Consider the following 21,452-nt stretch of genomic DNA (forward strand, 5'->3'; position numbering starts at 1 on the left):
TCAAATTGGGGTGTTGTGATTCTGTAAGGTTTTGGATGAAAGTGGCATTTTGGTCCCCTGGTACAACATATTCATTATTGTCATTTTTTCATATTTTTCGTGAGCATGCAAGTCACCATATTGCCCTTTGTTTTTTAAGGATTTTGTCACTACAGGGGCAAAGCTAAATCCTTTAAATAAAGTGATATAAACTAAATTAACATATAACTATTTTATTTAATTTGATGTAGAAAAAACATGGAAATATAGCTAAGATTGATAAATAACAAAATAAAAACCAATAAATATGTCTTTTCAAACCAAACGAGTACTCTAAATAAAATAGAGATAAATCAACAATTTATTTACAACTCCATAATCAACATAAATCTAATCAACAATTTGTTTACTTCAGCAGCTTTAATGCCTATAGGCCTACACATACACAACTATATTATTTGTAGTTTATGTTGGTGATTTTGATCATCAATGTTATTTAAGTGTAATGAGATTATTTTGTGTTGACCAAAAATGATCTTGATGAATATTAAACAGGTAAGGAAGGTGTGGAGTACACACTTGTTTAAGTTTGATCAAGTTTCAAAGTACATTGTCATTTAGGGGCGAAGCCCCTGAACGAACGGGGGTCCGGGGGCAGCGCCCCTGGGAGCGGGGTCCAAGGGGCGGCAGCCCCTGGCGGGGTCCAAGGGGCAGAGCCCCTGGCTGGGATCGAGCTGCATCAGAAAATTGATTTTTCAGATAATTGACCATTGGTTTGACCCTTATCCATATATCCGTTTTATGACAGTTTTTATGGTTTTATGACAGTTAAAAACTGTCATATGACAGTTTTCAGACATAGATATTAAAGTTGGTTTTGGTCTCATTTTCTGGTACATACGAAAATATCATCAAACATTCTCGGTTCTTGTCTCTCTGAGTCTTATCCAATTGAAGATTTGGGAGTACCACCAAATACTTCTATTTGAAAGTGATAATCACAATTCTCAGAATTTCCAAGCCTTTCTACACCCAAATTTCTAACAAAAATCGAAGTATTTTGTGATCATGGCAAGTGGCGATTCTGTGAAGGATATGACAAGCAAGTTTGACAATTTGAACAAGTTTGAAGGGCAAGATTTTCGTAGATGGCAAAAGAAGATGCACTTTCTCCTTACCACTGTGAAAGTGGTATATGTTCTGAGTACACCCATGCCAATCTTACCAGAATCTGTTGAAGATGAACCTTTGGAGGCAACAAGAAGGAGATCAAAGTGGGAAAATGATGATTACATATGTCGTGGTCATATTCTCAATGGTATGTCTGACTCTCTTTTTGATATCTATCAAAATTTCGAATATGCAAAAGAACTGTGGGATTCTCTTGAATCCAAATACATGGCTGAAGATGCTTCTAGCAAGAAGTTTCTTGTCAGTAACTTTATGGGTTACAAAATGATTGACTCTAGGCCTGTTATGGAACAATTCCATGAAATGTTAAGGATCCTGGGACAGTTTGCTCAACACAATCTGAAAATGGATGTAGCCATTTTTGTGGTTGTGATTATTGACAAATTGCCCCCTTCCTGGAAGGATTTTAAACACAATCTGAAACATAACAAAGAGGAATTAAACTTTGACTCAACTTGGAAGCCATTTACGGATTGAAGAGTCCTTAAGGACTCAAGAACTTGATAACAATCCCAAAGGCAAGAACCAAGTTGGTTCTTCTTCTATGAACATGGTGGATGGAGAAGGATCAAAGAATCAAAAGAAGTCTAATGGAAAAAGGAAGTTTAAAGGAAAGGATGACAAGTCTTCCAACAAGAAGGCTAAAGTGGTGTGTTGGAATTGTAACAAACCGGGTCACTTCAAGAAAGATTGTCGTTTGCGTAAAGTGAACAAGGATGGTGCAGGACCAAGTGGATCCAAGGATCCAGAGAAGCAACAAGGTCAGATTTCTATATTCATGTAGAATTCTAAATATATTCAGAATTATATTTATGTGATTTCTGAAGCATTTTATGTGCAGGATGATAATGTTGCATGGTGGGTTGATTCGGGAGCAACAAGTCATGTTTGCAAAGATCTATATTGGTTCAAGGACTTTCAACCAATTAATGATGGATCTGTTGTGAAGATGGGAAATGTTGCAACTGAACCAATCAAGGGCATAGGATCTGTTTTACTTACTTTTACTTCTGGGAAATGTTTGTGTTTGAACAATGTTTTATATGTTCCAGGGATTCGTAAGAATCTCGTGTCTAAAATTGTATTAAATAATTGTGGTTACAAACAAGTATTAGAAAGTGACAAGTATATCTTGTCAAGACATGGTTCTTTTATAGGATTTGGATATGTGTGTAATGGAATGATTAGGCTAAATATTAATTATCTTTTTATTGATAATTCTGTTTGCATGGCTTCTACTAGTACTAGCAATAATTTTAATAAATATGAATTATGGCATGCTAGACTAGGACACATTCATTACAAAAGATTAAAAGACATGTCTAAAATGAGTTTAATTCCTTCCTTTGATATGCAAAATAATGAAAAATGTAAAACATGCATGCTAACTAAAATCACTAGACAACCTTTCAAAGATGGTGTTAGGGAAAGCAAGGTGTTGGATCTAATACATAGTGATTTATGTGATTTCCATGCAACACCTTCCCTTGGAAACAAAAAGTATGTTATTACTTTTATTGATGATGCATCTAGATATTGTTATGTCTATTTGCTACATTCTAAGGATGAAGCACTTGATAAATTTAAAATTTATAAACAACAAGTTGAGCTTCATAAAAATGAATTAATAAAAGTCTTGCGTACTGATAGAGGTGGTGAGTATTATGATCCAATTTATTTTGAATCAACTAGAATAATACATCAAACCACAGCTCCTTATACACCACAACAAAATGGTGTAGCTGAAAGAAAGAATAGGACTTTGAAAGAAATGGTTAATTCCATGTTGTCTTATTCTGGATTAAGTGAAGGGTTTTGGGGTGAGGCAATGTTAACTGCATGTTACATCTTGAACAGAACTCCAAATAAAAGGAGTAAGAATACTCCTTATGAACTTTGGTGTAAAAAGGTACCAAATTTGAGTTATCTCAAAATTTGGGGTTGCAGAGCAGTTGTAAGGCTCACTGAACCCAAAAGGAAAACATTGGGTGAGAGAGGTATAGATTGTATCTTTATTGGATATGCCGAGCATTCCAAAGCTTATAGATTCTATGTTTTAGAATCTAATGACTCTGTGTCTGTTAACACTATTATAGAGTCAAGAGATGCTATCTTTGATAAAGAAAGATTTACATCTATACCTAGACCAAGGGACATGATTCAACAATCTTTCAACAAAAACACAACTCAAGCTGGAGATGATTCTGGGGGTACAAGTTTTGTGCCTGAACTTAGAAAGAGTACTAGAGCTAGAAAAGCTAAGTCGTTTGGATCTGATTTTCAACTTTATCTAGTTGAAGGAACAAGGAATGAGACTATATGTCAACATCAATATTGTTTTAATATTGAGGAGGATCCAAAGACTTTTAGTGAAGCTATGGGTTCTAGGGATGTTCATTTCTGGAAAGAAGCAATTCAGGATGAGATTGATTCTATCATGCATAACAATACTTGGGTATTGTCAGATTTACCTCCTGGTTGCAAGGCATTGGGAAGTAAGTGGATCCTTAAAAGGAAAATGAAGGTGGATGGCACAATTGATAAGTATAAAGCCAGATTGGTTATCTAAGGCTTTATGCAGAAAGAAGGCATTGATTTCTTTGATACTTATGCTCCTGTTGCTAGAATTTCCACTATTAGATTATTGTTAGCTCTTGCAGCTATACATAATCTTGTGATTCACCAAATGGATGTGAAAAATGCATTCTTGAATGGTGACTTGGATGAGGAAATATACATGAAACAACCTGAAGGGTTTGTGATGCCTGGAAATGAACACAAAGTGTGCAAGTTGAAGAAATCATTATATGGTTTGAAACAAGCACCAAAACAATGGCATCAAAAGTTTGATGATGTTGTCTTGTCTAATGGTTTTGCATTAAACCAAGCTGACAAGTGTGTATATAGCAAATTTGATACTTCTAGTAAAGGAGTCATGATTTGTTTATATGTAGATGATATGTTGATATTTGGTACTGATTTGGAAGAAGTTGATAAAACTAAGAAATTCTTATCATCTAGTTTTGATATGAAAGACATGGGGGGGGGGTGAGGTAATTCTTGGTATAAGAATTAGAAAAGGAAAAAATGGGACTTCAATTTCTCAATCTCATTATATTGAGAAGATATTGAAAAAGTTTAACTTTGAGAATTGTTCTGCTGTTAGCACTCCTATAGATCCTAGTCTTAAGCTTCTACCTAATAAAGGATCTCCAGTGTCTCAACTTGAATACTCAAGGGCTATTGGTTGTCTAATGTATGCCATGATTAGTACTAGACCTGATATAGCTTATGCTGTGGGAAGACTTAGTAGATATACTAGTAATCCTAGTTCACATCATTGGCAAGATGTGAATAGAGTATTCAAGTATTTGAAAGGGACCATAAATTATGGTTTAACTTATAGTTGATATCCTTCTGTTTTGGAAGGTTATTCAGATGCCAGCTGGATTAACAACTTAGAGGATCACTCTTCTACTAGTGGTTGGGTGTTTCTTCTTGGAGGAGGTGTCATTTCTTGGGCATCCAAGAAACAGACTTGTATTACTAACTCAACCATGGAATCTGAGTTTGTTGCATTGTCTGCTGCTGGTAAAGAAGCTGAGTGGCTAAGGAATTTGATTTATGAAATTCCATTATGGCCCAAACCGATATTTACCATTTCTATCAGATGTGATAGTGCTGCAACTTTGGCTAAGGCTTATAGTCAAGTATATAATGGAAAGTCTAGACATTTAGGTGTTAGACATAGCATGATTCGTGAGCTCATCATGACTGGTGTGATATCTGTGGAGTTTGTAATAACTCAGTTGAATTTGGCCGATCATCTAACCAAAGGGTTAGCAAGAAATCTTGTGCACAAGGCGGCTGTAGGGATGGGTTTGAAGTCCACTTAAAATCTTTTATATTGAGATACCTAATTCCCATCTAATGTAATATTAGATGTTGAATTCAATGTGGAAAGCTTGATATTTGAAGATTGGAACACATTTCATCATCATCCCAAGGTATGTGTTCAGTACTGCAAGTTAAGAAGGTTGAGCTTTTATTTCTTAATAGTTCTTTGAAAATTTGCATTTGCAGGTGCAAGAACAAAAGAACTACCTATATAAGTATGAAGTTTAGCTGCTTCAAGAAGTTGGGACTTGACTTTGATATACTTATTGAAGGATGGGACACAAGCTAGTAAAATATAGTGTCAAGTTAGAACTTATGAGAATGTAAATTGTTGTGTATTTTATCTTCATGTATTCACTATGAATAGAAAGGGTTTAATCCGTAGTGACACCATAATATTCGGATATTTGGAATGAATAATATACTAATGTGAAATTCAATCGTCACGACATTTCATTTATGCATCAATTTGTTGTTGTTATGTTTCATTTTAAGTTAATCAAGATTACACTTAAATGGGGGAGGTTTGTTGGTGATTTTGATCATCAATATTATTTAAGTGTAATGAGATTACTTTGTGTTGACCAAAAATGATCTTGATGAATATTAAACAAGTAAGGAAGGTGTGGAGTACACACTTGTTTAAGTTTGATCAAGTTTCAAAGTACATTGTCATTTAGGGGCGAAGCCCCTGAACGAACGGGGGTCCGGGGGCAGCGCCCCTGGGAGCGGGGTCCAAGGGGTGGCAGCCCCTGGCGGGGTCCAAGGGGCAGAGCCCCTGGCTGGGATCGAGCTGCATCAGAAAATTGATTTTTCAGATAATTGACCATTGGTTTGACCCTTATCCATATATCCGTTTTATGACAGTTTTTATGGTTTTATGACAGTTAAAAACTGTCATATGACAGTTTTCAGACATAGCTATTAAAGTTGGTTTTGGTCTCATTTTCTGGTACATACGAAAATATCATCAAACATTCTCGGTTCTTGTCTCTCTGAGTCTTATCCAATTGAAGATTTGGGAGTACCACCAAATACTTCGATTTGAAAGTGATAATCACAATTCTCAGAATTTCCAAGCCTTTCTACACCCAAATTTCTAACAGCTTATAGTTACATCATATGGAGATTTATGTGTATCTCCACTATGGCGGATTAAAAAGTTGTGTTTTCAAATCTAGGAAGATTTAGCCAGATTTTTTGGTTTCAGTCTGGTTTCAGTCGGATTCCGGCGATTTACAAAGTGTTGTTGTTGTGATAGCATTTAGGGTTTTCTATAATTTTAAAAATTGAAGTTGATAATTGATTTTTTTGGTAATTTATACAGTTAATTACCGAGTATTTCAAGTTAAATTAGTTTTTGATTCTATAACATCTCAATTTCCATAAATTAGTTTTGATTCTATAACATCTTAACTTGAATTAGTTTTGAATTACTTACTAATTCATCATTTCGTTTGAATTATTTCAAAGTATTATTTTAAAAAAAATTAATATTTACGTTTTCATATTTTATTTTTTTTAATCAACTCGTGTAATACACGGTCTTATACCTAGTGTGTGTGTGTGTGTATATATATATATATATATATATATATATATAGTGAGGTTCAATAGAGAACCATAATTAACCAATGAACCTAGGAACCAATCTTTTTTTCAACTTTTACAGCTTATTTTTTATCAAAAAAAAAACTAAAAATACAGAAATTCATAACTTTTTATCTTTTTTCCAATGATATCAAATTCAATATTTTTTACGTCAAATTCACAATGTGAATTTTTGAAAATTTACAACGTGAATCCGGATTTACACGGTGAATCTGAAAAATATTTTTCACATTCACAATGTTAATATATTAATTTAGATATATTTAGATATTTTTTTATAAAGAATAAACTCTAGAAATTGAAAAAATGATTTGATTCCTTGAAAAACCAATAATTATTATTCTTTGAACTTTTCTATCTATATATATATATATATATATATATATATATATATATATATATATATATATATATATATATATATATATATATATATATATATATATATATATATATATATATATATATATATATATATAGCAATTAAGTATGGAGTTATGTATGTAGTGACTTGGAAATGAGTGGGAAATTAGCTGGTGGTTTGAGGGCACTTAAGCAAATCAAAGTGTTAAGTTGAAGGGTCCAAAAAGTTCCATTGTGTGCATGATTGGTTTTCCGTTTTTTTTTTAAATTGTTCTCTCACGTATCAAAATTTTATTTTAAAAGATTCTTAAAATATATTGAAGGGGAATAAGATATTTGAACAAAATTCAAATAATTTTAATAAATAATGTATTTAATAACAATGCTTTACTTTGTTGAAAATATCATGTGATGATAACTAGTATGATTTTTCTATAACGTGTTATGTATGCGTAGTCAAATATTTGTAATAATATTTATATATATTTTGAGCATCTTTTAGGCAGTGACAATATAGATAAAAAAAAAACTACTTGATTTCCTAATTAAAAGTAAAACAATAAAATAAATTAATCAGCAATACTTATGGTGGATCGACTCTTATATCTAAAAAAATTGGGTTGGTCCAAATCAAATGAAAACTTGTGAGGTCACAATTCACTAAATTTAAAAGTTGATTGTAGTTAAACCGGAAAAAACCATTTATGTAAAATCGGTTGAAATGGAGAGGAAAACGGGTAATTTAGTTGACTCAAGGTTTGTAACTAAATTCTAAACTTTTTTGTACACCATTTTTTGCTTAACACGACTAAAAACACCAAACCGTTTGTTTTATATAAAAATGAAAAATTAAATATCTTTTTAATTTTGTTCCTATAAATCCTCTTATCTAATTAACATGTGTCATATTAGCATACTAAAATTTCATTAAATAAGCATTAAATGTTACACACATCACTATTTAATTGAATAGGATGATTTGTAAGAACAAAATGAATATATATATATATATATATATATATATATATATATATATATATATATATATATATATATATATATATATATAAACTATTTCCTTGTTGTATAATGTTAAAGGCCTTCAAATTGAGTCGTAATTTCTTTCAAGTTTAGTTTTTAAAATATTTACTATATAACTTCGGAATAAAATTGTAACTTTTTATAGATTTTGGGATAGGATCAAGTTCATTTGTAAATTTTAAAATACCTTGGACTCGTTTTCGGTTTTAATTTTTAACAAAAATCGTTTTTCCGAATTCGACAGGACTAAACCCAGAATAAACCTTTTTATTTGGAGCAGACCGTAAACTAAATGTTATTATTTTTTTTTTATCCATGTGACAACAACCCCTCCAATCCATTCATATTGTTGATCTTTTTTGGGTTCGGTTTTTTGAATATGAATTTAAAGTTGAAAGTGTTTTTGTTTTTTTTTTTGTTATAATTTTTTGTTTTTTATAAATAAAAGTTGTTTTTTATAAAAAAGATGCAGATTTTTAATATAAAAAGTGCAATTTTTTTTTATAAAACATGCATTTTTAAAACCTGACCTTTTTTTAATTACTCTTTTTTGTTAAATCATACAGTTTTTTTTATAGAAAGTAGAGTTATTTTATAAATCGTGCACTTTTTTGTTAAAAAATGCATTTTTTTATAAAATTTATAGTTTTTTGTTAAATATATGTACTTTTTTTATAAAAAGTATTGGTAGCCCAACAAATGATTTAATTCGGTCCAAAAATTGAAAACGGGTTGGGGACCTCGAACGAGAACCGACATATCTAAACTAGTCTGATTTTTATTAAAACAATTCAAACATTTCGGGTTGTCGGTCTTCTATCCGGATTCGGCCCGATCTTAGTTAACTCGCACTTCTTTTTAGGAAATATATTTGTTAGTTTTCGGCAAAGAAATAAAAACTAATAAATAAAATCTCATGTCCAAAATTTTACATTATCTTTTTTTTTTTAAATATAAGACAAAGTTCTCATGTTTGTCATAAGACAGTCAAAAATGATGTTTACCCTTTACAAACCAAATTTAAGATAATCATTAAAGTTTTTATATGTTAATTAAATATAAAAATAAATCATGATATTAATTTCTATCAAAAACCATTTGAAGAAACGTTTAAAGGCATATAATAATATTAGTATTATTTTGTAAATTATTATTCATTTATAATCATGGTTGGAAGGGATGTTGCGATGGATCTATGATTTTAAATCAATACAACTATGACACTATAAATAAATATGAGGGAGGTGTGGAATAATACGACAGGAGACTTGAAGGCACGAAATCTGGGATTTTCTATTTTTAGAAATTTAATTTATTTTGTTATCTGGGATGCTTTAAAAACTGTTAATGTCCGCCGTCTTTTCCAAAAAAAATAATAATAATAATAAGTTGATTTTATACTTTTCGTAGAAGAATATATCTTTTTCACGTGTACACAATTGTTTGAAACAGTCCGATGTTTAAATATTGAGAAAGTAATGAAGAGACCAAGAGGCCGGATTCCGAAGTAGAAACCATGGGGGATGGATTGCACTCTCACTAAGGAACGGAACCTTTTCTAATTGTAATCTTCCAACTCTTTTTACGCTAAAATGAATATTATTAACCCAATTTTATTTATATACTAGGATATAACCGTGGAGCAGTCGCGGAGCTTGAGCAATTAACTTGGGGCCGAAAATATTATAAATTGAAATTAACATTCTTAAAAAAAAGATTGTTTTCAACAAATAAACACCAAAAACACCTAGAAAAAGAATTACAACTCAGCCCGACGGCCTTTAATGTCTTTAAATTCATCAATTACAGACTTCGAATCAATGTTTTCAGCAATTTCTCTTTCTATGTAAATCATCAAATTGTTTGCGAGAAAATCATCTGACATCTTATTGCGAAAACGATTCTTGAATATTTTCATTGCTGAAAATCTCCTCTCTGTTGTTGCGGTAGAAACTGGAAGTGTCAAGATTAACCTAACCACTCTATCAAGCAAATAATATGTCTCACGTTTCTGAGTTTCCACAAGACACTTGCATAGGTCAGCAATAGTTGATACACCACTTAGCCTTAGATTCTTTGTCATATCAATATTAAAAATCTCCAATTGATATCGTAATTGAATCCTCTCTTGCTCCGTAAAATCTTCAGGATAATACTTCTCAACAAGAAGACAAATTTGATCACTGTTAATCACTTTAGAAACTAAAATAGAACTAAGACTTAACAACTTCATCGCCTGATCATTGAATCTACTATTCAACTCATGTAGCTGTTTGTCCAATGTGGCTGTAAACAAATCCACTCGATAAAAATGTTCAAAAGTAACATGATTATCTGTTTTTCGAGGCCGATATCAAGTAGAAGTATAAGGAGCATTCATATCTGGCATATTTATTTCATGTTTTTCAAAAAAAAAAAAAAAAAAAAAAAAAACTTTACTTGTGCAAGTAAAGACTCTCATCCATTTAAACCCTCATTTGTTGCTAAAACTAACTCCATAACATTAAGAATATCTTAGGATTTCTTTTGTAGAGCTTGAGAAAGTATATCAGTCTTTTCCATTACTTCCTTTATCAGGTGAGCAAGATAAAAATTATGTTGCCAGGAATTTTTATAGAAAGATAAAAATTACGTTGCTAGTGCCAGGAATTTTTATATTATACTTAAAGCTCAAAAACTAAAACTTTAAAAGTACAAGTATTACTTAGAACACACCTCTTTATTAAAATACTACGGAAGCTTTGATACAATGATAGTGGTGGTGATTGTAGGTGAATGGATTCGATGATCTCAAACTTAGAACTTATGCCCTTATATAAATGGGCTTACAAACTATTGGACAAGAATAAAAACGTAAGCGATGACGTTTAAACAAGGGTCATTATTTTATTTGTTACATGTGGCCGACAATCTTGATAATTATAAAGATAAAGATACTTTTAACAAGTGGTGGGGACTTCTTGATGACTTCTGAACATCCAAACAACTCAACTTTTGAAAACCCGTGATATGTGAAATAATTTCACATACGGGCCCTTCTAGCTTTTGGATAAAAGTATGGATCCATGGGACAATTCAATTTTATCGTTTTTAGACAATAATCATCCCACCCGGGGTCCACAATGAAAATTGAATCGCCATCACTGTTGTCACTATCTTCTAGAAATCCTTTGTTGTTGTAGCGACATTTGTTTTCTTTTTGGGTATTGTATTGGACTTCTATGGGCTTAGATATTATTGCGGCCCAATCGTTGTGTGAGGGCTTCCAGTTCGATGAGGATTTTTCGGGCTTCATTGTTTTGGATTCGAACATCTTCCTTTTGGTCAGACCAATGGTTGTCACTTGTTGATTTTCCAAAGCAGACTTGGGCTTTGCACTATATGATTGCTTGTAGATTTCGCAATGCTTTGATTGCTTCTTTTGCTGCTGATAATTCGATATCTTGGGCAACTGATCTCCATGCATCAGATTTATCCATTCTGATTGGGGTTTGACCGGCTTTAAGCTGGTATTGTCTGTACAATGCTCCTGGTTCTTCCAGTGTGAAGATTGTTTTAGTAAAAATTCTTGGGAGTGGTTGAAAGTCTTCATGATTTCTTCACAAGTAATCTTCATATTCTTCTGAGAGGCAGAAGGGAATTGTAGAACTTCCTCCACTGAGTAAAGGGCTGTTGCTGCAAATCGTTTCATTTCTCCTGTGCATTCTGCAAAACAAAGGTTAACAAGTCTTGAGAGAGAATCAGCTAGTGTATTATGTTTCCCTTCTATATGCTCTATGTTAATCTTGACGCCTGTTCCTGTGACTGCATCTGCAAACTTTATCCACCTAACCCTTGAGGATTTGTTGCTATTAGCTTTGTTGTAAAAGCTAATAATGGCTTGGCAATCTGTCCTTAAAGTGATTTCTTGTTTATCAAGGTAGTAGATTTTTAGTTTCTCCAGAGTGTTGATGCAGGCATTGATTTCAAGTATTGTTTGAATGTATTAAGTATATGTTTTGTGTGAGTGTATAGTTACTTTCTTCTAACACATAAGTTTGAAGTATTTGTTATCAAATACATGCTATGTGTTTATATATTGTGGTTTATTTGAGATGTTGGTGGAATGGCTGAACTATATAGGTTTTAATGAGTTAAACTGTATATGTATGTTGTAACTACAAATATGTTGGGTAGGACATGGGTAGATAAGATCCGTGAGTATGGATCAGATCAAGAGATTAGTTTAGATTCGTGAGTAGGGATCAGATCAAGAGGCTAGTTTTAGATCCGTGAGTATGGATTAGACCAAGAGGTTAGTTAGATCCGCGAGTATGGATCAGCTAAAAAGATAAAACTTGTTATTAGTCCGGGAGTATGGATTAAGACTAAGTTAATTGTCCCTAGTCCAGGAGTATGGATCAGATCAGGATTAAGGTATAGTTAATTGTCCCTATTCCGGGAGTATGGATTGGGTACAATTATTGTGTAACGTCCCAAAATACGACCCAGAAATTTTTGTTTAATAATTAATAAAAACATCATGTTAATATCATAAAATAAAACTCATACGTCAATATCTTAAAAACCATAGAAAAATATCACGAGGAAACTGTATTAAAACTGTATCAAATCACATCTATGAAAAGCTAAAACAACTCCCATAACAAATTGAAGCTGTGGTGCGTGCGATGCCATCAACCCGAGCTCTTCCCTTTATTTGCGGAAGTACCTGAAATCAAATTAAAACTGTAAGCACAAAGCTTAGTGAGTTCCCCCAAGCTACCACATACATACAATAACATATACACACATACTGGGCCTTGCCCACTGCATCGGACCAAAGTCCGGAAACTGCATCGGACCGAAGTCCGGAACTGACTGGGACCTTGTCCCCTGCATCGGACCGAAGTCCGGAATTAACTGCATCGGACCCAAGTCCGGAACTAACTGGGACCTTGTCCCCTGCATCGAACCGAAGCCCGGAACTAACTGCATCAGACCGAAGTCCAGAACTAACTGAGCATAACATAGCATAGCATAAACATATCAACTAGCATGAACACATAAACTGCATGCTACATCGGGCTGTAGCCCGGAACACATAACACATAAATCCTGTCTGAGCCACAAAGGCATCAAACATACTAAAACTTGCATCGGACCGAAGTCCGGAAACTACTACTAGCTAAACGGGCCGGCATTGTGGCCTTATACCCGTTCCTACTGGAAGGAAACTCACCTCGTACACCGGCTGCTAAATGAACTGCTCTGGAACCCGTCTACTGCTACTCCGATATCTCCCTGGCTACAATTTCCATAAATACATTCAATCAATTACTGATAACTGTACTGAGGGTAGAATGACTATTTTACCCCTGGTCAAAGTCAACCTCCTGGACAAAGCCAACCTCCAGTTGACCGGACTCGCTGAGTCTGAGGAACTACTCGCCGAGTCTGAGGAGCTACTCGCCAGGTCTGAGGAACTACTCGCTGAGTCTGTCGAGCAAATTCCATACAACTACATTCGAATCTGCTCTATGGTTCCTAACTCGCAGATCTGAAATCTTGGAACCATATGAACACGTAAAGTTGCTAACTTTACGTGTAACTACGAAGGAATGAAGCCATCCTACTCAAACACAACTTTACTTAGGAAAACTCATCCGACTCGCCGAGTTGCTCATACAACTCGTCGAGTTCTAAGGCAAACTTCATCCGACTCGCCGAGTTGAACTTCTAACTCGTCGAGTCGACGGCTAACTTTATATAACTCGCCGAGACGCCCTGGGGACTCGTTGAGTTCATACAATCCTTTTTCCATACAGATCCGATCAGAACCATGCACCTGCTCCAAATCATGGATCTAAACTCCTAGGGCATGTTTTTCACATAAAGTTGCTAACTTTACGTGCATGCATGGCTTTAAAGGCTTTATATGACCAAAATAAGCTCTTAATGAGGTTTTAGGCTCAATAGGGACTGTAATCACAATCACCACCAAAACTTTATACTTCTAGCATACCATGAGTGTCCAGATCTGAGGTATAACTCGGCCACAAGGCCTATTCATAAGGGATTTGGGGTTTTTGGGCTTAGAAACCACAAATTAGGAACAACATAGATCTATATGATCAATAAGAAAGGTATAGAATTTAATACCAGAAAAGATGACCAATAGAGTGTGTATTCTGGATCTACTTCCTCTTCCTTGAACTCTCCAACTTTCTCCTTCTCCTTCTTACTCCAAAGATGCCTTCACAAGCAATAAACACACACACACTCACTAGAAAACGGCTAGGGTTTGATAAGGAATGCTTTGAGGGTGATGGAGGCTGAGATGGGGGCTATAAGGACGTTTAGATAGGTTGCAAACCCTAAGAATTAGGGTCTCCTCCTGATTGGCCTACTCGCCGACTCCATGCATGGACTCGCCGAGTAGATCACTTAAGGCCCATATCCAACTCGACATCTACTCGGCGAGTTAGGGCTACAACTCGCCGAGTAGCTCTTCCTAAAAGTGCATTTAATCAAAATAAATACATACCAGGAACGGGGCATTACAATTCTCCCCCACTTATCTTAGACTTCGTCCTCGAAGTCTGTTGACTCCAGAAACAACTCTGGGTAGTGCTCCCTCATCTCCTCCTCCGCCCCCCATGTCCACTCGGAACCCTTCCGGTGCTGCCACTGCACCTTCACCAACTGAACCACCTTGTTCCTCAAGGTCTTCGTCTTTCGATCTATGATCGCTATGGGTTTCTCAATATAATTCAGGCTGCTATCAACCTGAATGTCCTCCAAGGGTACAACTGCTGACTCGTCCACCAAACACTTTCTCAACTGAGAAACATGGAAAGTGTTGTGGATCTGACTGAGCTCTGCCAGAAGATCCAACCAATAAGCAACCCGTCCCACCCGGGCCAAAACCCTAAAAGGACCGATGAACCTGGGGCCCAACTTGCCACTCTTTCGAAACCTGATAACACCCTTCCAGGGTGATACCTTCAGGAGGACCATATCGCCCACCTGGAACTCCAAGTCTTAACGCCTTCTATTGGCGTAACTCTTCTGCCGACTCTGTGCAGTCTGCAGTCTACTACGAACCTACTGGATCAACTCTGTCGTCTTGAGCACCACTTCGGTGCTCCCAATGACCCGCTGACCGACCTTGCCCCAACAACTCGGGTTCCTGCACTTCCTCCCATAGAGCATCTCGAAAGGAGGTTGATCAATACTCGCATGGTAACTGTTGTTATAAGAAAATTCCGCTAGCGGAAGATACGTATCCCAACTGCCACCAAAGTCTAGGACACATGCCCGCAGCATGTCCTCGAGAGTCTGAATCGTTCTCTCGCTCTGTTCGTCCGTCTGAGGATGAAAAGCTGTGCTAAAAAGGAAACGAGTACCCATCTCTTCGTGGAACCGCTTCCAGAATCTGGAAGTAAAATGGACATCTCGGTCTGACACCACTGAAACAGGTACTCCATGCCTTGCCACCACCTCTCGCACATAAATATCGGCTAGCTTCTCAGCCGATATGCTCTCCTGGATCGGTATAAAATGGGCACTCTTCGTTAATCGATCCACTATAACCCAAATCAAATCCACTCCACGTGTGGTCCTGGGAAGCTTAGTAATGAAATCCATAGTGATATCCTCCCATTTCCACACTGGTATGTCCAACGGCTGCATCTTACCGTGAGGCCTCTGGTGCTCCGCCTTAACCTTCCTGCAGGTCAGGCATCTTTTCACATACCAGGCGACATCCCGCTTTATGCAGGGCCACCAATAGTCGGGTCGAAGATCCCTATACATCTTCATTGCCCCTGGATGGATGGAAAATCAAGACTTATGGGCCTCGTCCATCAACACCTGTCGTACTCCGCCCAAGTACGGTACCCATACCCTCCCATGAAGGGTCAACAATCCTTAGCTATCGCAGTCAAAAGAAGCTACTCGGCCCACAATCCTCTCACACTTCTGCCTCTCCTCCTTAAGGCCCTCGGCCTGCGTCTCTTTGATTTGCTCCAATAATGGAGTGATTACCGTCATCCTCAAACAAATGCCTCTGATCGGGGCCTCCATTGCCTTGCGGCTCAGAGCGTTGGCCACCACGTTGGCCTTCCCTGGGTGATAAAGGATCTCACAATCATAATCCTTCAACACATCTAACCATTGCCTCTGCCTCATGTTCAGATTCGACTGATCCATGAGGTACCTCAAACTCTTGTGATCCGTGTAAATATTACAATGGACCCCATAGAGGTAATGTCTCCAAATCTAGAGGGCAAACACCACTGCCCCCAACTCCAAATCATGCGTAGGATAGTTAGCCTTGTGAGGCTTCAACTGTCTCGAGGCGTAGGCTATCACACGACCTCGCTGCATCAAAACTGCTCCCATATTAGTGATCGAGGCATCACAATATACTATGAAATCCTCTAGTCCTTCTGGCAAGGTAAGAATCGGTGCCTCGCACAATCTCTGCCTAAGAATCTCAAACGCCACCTGCTGCTCAGGCCCCCAACGAAACGCCACCGACTTCTTGGTCAGTCGGGTGAGCGGTACTGCTATCTTGGAGAAATCCTGAATGAATCTCCTGTAATATCCTGCCAACCCTAGGAAGCTCCGAATATCGGATGGAGATCTCAGGACCTCCCACTGCATTACGGTCTCTATCTTGGCCGAATCTACCAAAATACCCTTCTGGTTGACGAGATGACCAAGGAATTGCACCTCGCGCAACCAGAACTCGCACTTGGAGAACCTTGCGAAAAGTCTCTCCCCCGTCAAAATCTCTAGCACATCTCTCAGATGCTCCTCGTGCTGCTCCTGAGTCTTGGAATACACCAAGATATCATCTATGAATACTATTATAGACCGATCCAGCATCGGCCTGCACACGCGGTTCATGAGATTCATGAACGCTGCTGGAGCATTGGTGAGCCCAAACGGCATCACCACGAACTCATAATGACCATTTCGGGTCCTAAAAGTAGTCTTATGCACATCCTTGCCTCTGACTCGCATCTGATGATACCCGGAGCGTAAATCGATCTTGGAAAACCAAGACGCTCCCTGAAGCTGATCAAACAAATCATCTATCCTCGGAAGTGGGTAACGGTTCTTCACCATTACCTTATTCAGCTCCCGGTAATCTATGCACATACGGTGCGACCCGTCCTTTTTCTTTACAAACAAAATCGGTGCATCCCAGGGCGAACTGCTCGGCCTGATAAAACCCTTGCATGTCTAGCAGCTCCTGTAGCTGCGTAGATAACTCCTGCATCTCCGAGGGAGCCAACCGATACGGTGCCTTGGCTATCGGAGCTGCACCAGCGATTAGGTCAATCCCGAACTCAACCTGTCTCTCAGGAGGTATTCCCGGCAAATCCTCAGGAAATACATCCGGGTAGTCTCGTACCACTGGAACATCATTAACTGTCGTCTTACCCTTCTCACGGGCATCTAGAACATAGGCAACATAACCGACACAACCCTGCTGAAAATAACGCCTCGCTCTCGCCGCTGAACACAGAACCGGTCCACGCTGTGGCCTCTTGCCCTGAATCACCAACTCTCCCCCACTGGGAGTGCGAACTCTCACTAACTGCAGCTCACAATCTATCACCGCCCCATTAGGGGTCAGCCAATCCATGCCTACTATAACCTTGTTCCCTCGCAGTGGAATAGGGACCAAGTCCACTGAAAACCGCTCCTCGAATAACTGTACAGAACATCCTCTGTGTACCCTTGCGACCCTAACGGTCCTATCAGCTGCTATCTCAACCTCAAGTGGACAATCTAGCTCTCCAGGAGCTCTGCTGAACCTCTTGCTAAGCACAAGAGAGACGAATGATCGGGTAGCCCCCGAATCAAACAATATTGTAGCTGAAATGCCGTTCACTGAGAACGACCCTATACAAAACATGTAACCATAAGAAACACTCAATAATAAATGCAGAGATAAGGGAAAAAATACATACCCGTCACCACATCAGGAGTCGCTCGTGCCTCCTCTGTTGTCAGCTGAAAAGCCCTACTCTTTGCCACCGGCGTCTCAGCTCGGCCCTGACGGCCATCTGTAATCCTCAAAGTAGCAGGAGCAGGTGCTGACACCTTTCCTGCAGCAGCTAAACTCGGACACTGGGACTTTTTATGTCTCCTCTGGTTGCAATGAAAGCAAATCAGGTCTGATGCTACAACGACGGCAGTAGTGGCCGTACAATCTCTGCTCATATGCGCAGTCCGACCGCACTTGTAGCAGCCAGCACTCCCTGCCTTGCACGCCCCATCGTGCAATCTCCTACACTTGCCACACCGAGCGTGGCTCTGCTGGCTCATAGCTCTATGATCTGAACCCTTGGGCTTTTTTCCCGCACTCCCTGTACCTGGAGCCGCCTCCGGCTTCCTCTTTCTCTCCATCTCAAGGTTAATCTCTCTCTCGAGCCCTAGCAATCATGTCATCCAGCGTTTTATAGCTGGACCGGCTCACAAACTGGCGGATATCACTCCACAACATCTAATGATAACGAGCCTTCTTCATTTCCTCATCAGCCGCGTACTGAGGAACAAGAAGAGCCCTCTCCCTGAACTTGGCGGTAATCTCCGCCACTGTCTCTATAGTCTGGGTAAGATCCTGAAACTCGCGTGCTAACTACTGCACCTCAATAACTGGTGCGAACTCGGATCTGAATCTGGTAGTAAAGTCTGCCCAGGTCATGGCATCCAAGGCTGCGTCATCCCCGATGGCATGACCAATCTCCTCCCACCAATCCCGTGCCGTGTCCTTTAGAAGACAGGACGCCAATCTGACCTTGTCCCCCTCGGGACATCTGCTAGTGCGGAAGGCGTTGGCCACATCTGCCAACCATCTGGTGTTCGCTATGGGGTCCCGTGCCCCGTGATAATCCGGAGCCCCACATGCCCGGAACTCCCTAAAAGTAAGCGTGCGCGACCCCATCATGGCCGCAACCTCAGCACGGAAGGTGCTCAACCTCTCGTCCATCATCTCTAAGATACCCTCCTTGATCGCACCGAAGATCACAGGAGTCTGCTCAAGTATGGTGCGAGTAATCTCTGAAGAGCGAAACTCCCTAGTCTGCTCATCCAACTGTCCGGCCTCCGGGCCTGATCCTGATCCCCCTCCGGCACCTGAACTGCCGACTGCTGGTCTAGGGCGTAATACCACCATTCTGAAACACAACATAATAAACGTCAGGAACACTGATATATCTCGAGGAATCACTACTACCACAAGTTTCCTGGTCTCATCTCAGCTTTCCTTGATTCGAGTATGGATCCTCTTCTTCCAGTAGTACGGGATCATACTACCTTCCACATCTATCCGTACTTTCCTCAGGTACTGCCTCGACTCCACCAAATCACTATTACTGCTAATGATCTCTGTTACTCCCATCCTAGGCTTGCCCTAGGGAATTCTATGACAATACCCGATCCAGTCCTCAGCTGCTGAAAGCCTCCTTGTGATGCCAATTAGCCATCACTTGAATACAATCACATGCGGCGAGGTTCAGATAATCCTTCAAGTAAAAGACTCGTCCCTACAACGGTTAGACTCAGACAAGAGCTGTGCAATAGGGCTAAGTCTAGCACTCTGAGATTATTCAACCATGTTCACATGTGACGTGACACATTCACCTAATGGCTAACTCCCATCACTTAGAGTCCCACAAAGCACAAAGCAAGCAGCATTTAGACATAGGAGACTACTCAAGGAATTCTATCCTCATACTGGAAAACTATACTAGCATGCAATGCTAAGCTAATATTATCTGGCATAACCTAAACAGGCTATCCTACTGCTGACTACTCCATGTTAGCATGCAATTCTTCTAAGGCTGAAACATATATAGCAGGCACATAAGGCATCCTCCTAGATCCTTAGTCCTATTCTAGCATGCTGTTCTACTGAAACTGAAACTGATATTCATAACATAAACTTGTATGGGTAATTTGGGAGTACTTACTTGAACTCGGCTGATTGCATGCACCACACCCTTTTCTCTTTTCAAAACTCTTTTCGCTTTTTCTAAAACTCTTTTTCTTTATTCTTTTTCTAAAATTGTTTTCTTTTCTCAAAATTCTTTTGTAACCATGGTTTTTCTCTTGAAAACTTTATACCACTTCCTTAGTTTGAGTTCAGACACACTCGGGAGTGCGCCCGAATCCCTCAAACCAAGGCTCTGATACCAACTTGTAACATCCCAAAATACGACCCAGAAATTTTTGTTTAATAATTAATAAAAACATCATGTTAATATCATAAAATAAAACTCATACGTCAATATCTTAAAACCATAGAAAAATATCACGAGGAAACTGTATTACAACTGTATCAAATCACATCTATGAAAAGCTAAAACAACTCCCAGGACAAACTGAAGCTGTGGTGCGTGCGATGCCATCAACCCGAGCTCTTCCCTTTACTTGCGGAAGTACCTGAAATCAAACTAAAACTATAAGCACAAAGCTTAGTGAGTTCCCCCAAGCTACCACATGAATATAATAACATATACACACATACTGGGCCTTGCCCACTGCATCGGACCAAAGTCCGGAAACTGCATCGGACCGAAGTCCAGAACTGACTGGGACCTTGTCCCCTGCATCGGACCGAAGTCTGGAATTAACTGCATTGGACCCAAGTCCGGAACTAACTGGGACCTTGTCCCTGCATCGGACCGAAGTTCGGAACTAACTGAGCATAACATAGCATAGCATAAACATATCAACTAGCATCAACACATAAACTGCATGCTGCATCGGGCTGTAGCCCGGAACACATAACACATAAATCTTGTCTGAGCCACGAAGGCATCAAACATACTAAAAATTGCATCGGACCGAAGTCCGGAAACTATTACTAGGTAAACGGGTCGGCATTGTGGCCTTATACCCGTTCCTACTGGAAGGAAACTCACCTCGTACACCGGCTGCTAAATGAACTGCTCTTGAACCCGTCTGCTGCTGCTCCGATATCTCCCCGGCTATAATTTCCATAAATACATTCAATCAATTACTGATAACTGTACTGAGGGTAGAATGACTATTTTACCCCTGGTCAAAGTCAACCTCCTGGACAAAGCCAACCTCCAGTTGACCGGACTCGCCGAGTCTGAGGAACTACTCGCCGAGTCTGTCGAGCAGATTCCATACAACTACATTGGAATCCGCTCTATGGTTCCTAATTCGCAAATCTGAAATCTTGGAACCATCTAAACATGTAAAGTTGCTAACTTTACGTGTAACTACGAAGGAATGAAGCCATCCTACTCAAACACAACTTTACTCAGGAAAACTCATCTGACTCGCCGAGTTGCTCATACAACTCGTCGAGTTCTAAGGCAAACTTCATCCGACTCGCC

At 38.5% G+C, this 21,452-nt stretch overlaps 1 protein-coding gene across 1 annotated transcript; it reads left to right on the forward strand.

Annotated features, from left to right (window-relative positions):
- The first annotated feature begins 1,047 nt into the window (after positions 1-1,047).
- On the forward strand, positions 1,048-1,647 carry LOC145064220 (uncharacterized). Its single transcript, XM_079011706.1, has 2 exons — positions 1,048-1,352; positions 1,449-1,647. Exons 1-2 carry the CDS (start codon positions 1,048-1,050, stop codon positions 1,645-1,647), a joined length of 504 nt encoding a protein of 167 aa, XP_078867832.1.
- Positions 1,648-21,452: the final 19,805 nt, after the last annotated feature.

The sequence above is a fragment of the Lactuca serriola genome, chromosome 7 (genome assembly GCF_051521515.1).
Source record: "Lactuca serriola cultivar US96UC23 chromosome 7, Lser_US96UC23_V15, whole genome shotgun sequence".
Lineage (NCBI taxonomy): Eukaryota > Viridiplantae > Streptophyta > Magnoliopsida > Asterales > Asteraceae > Lactuca > Lactuca serriola.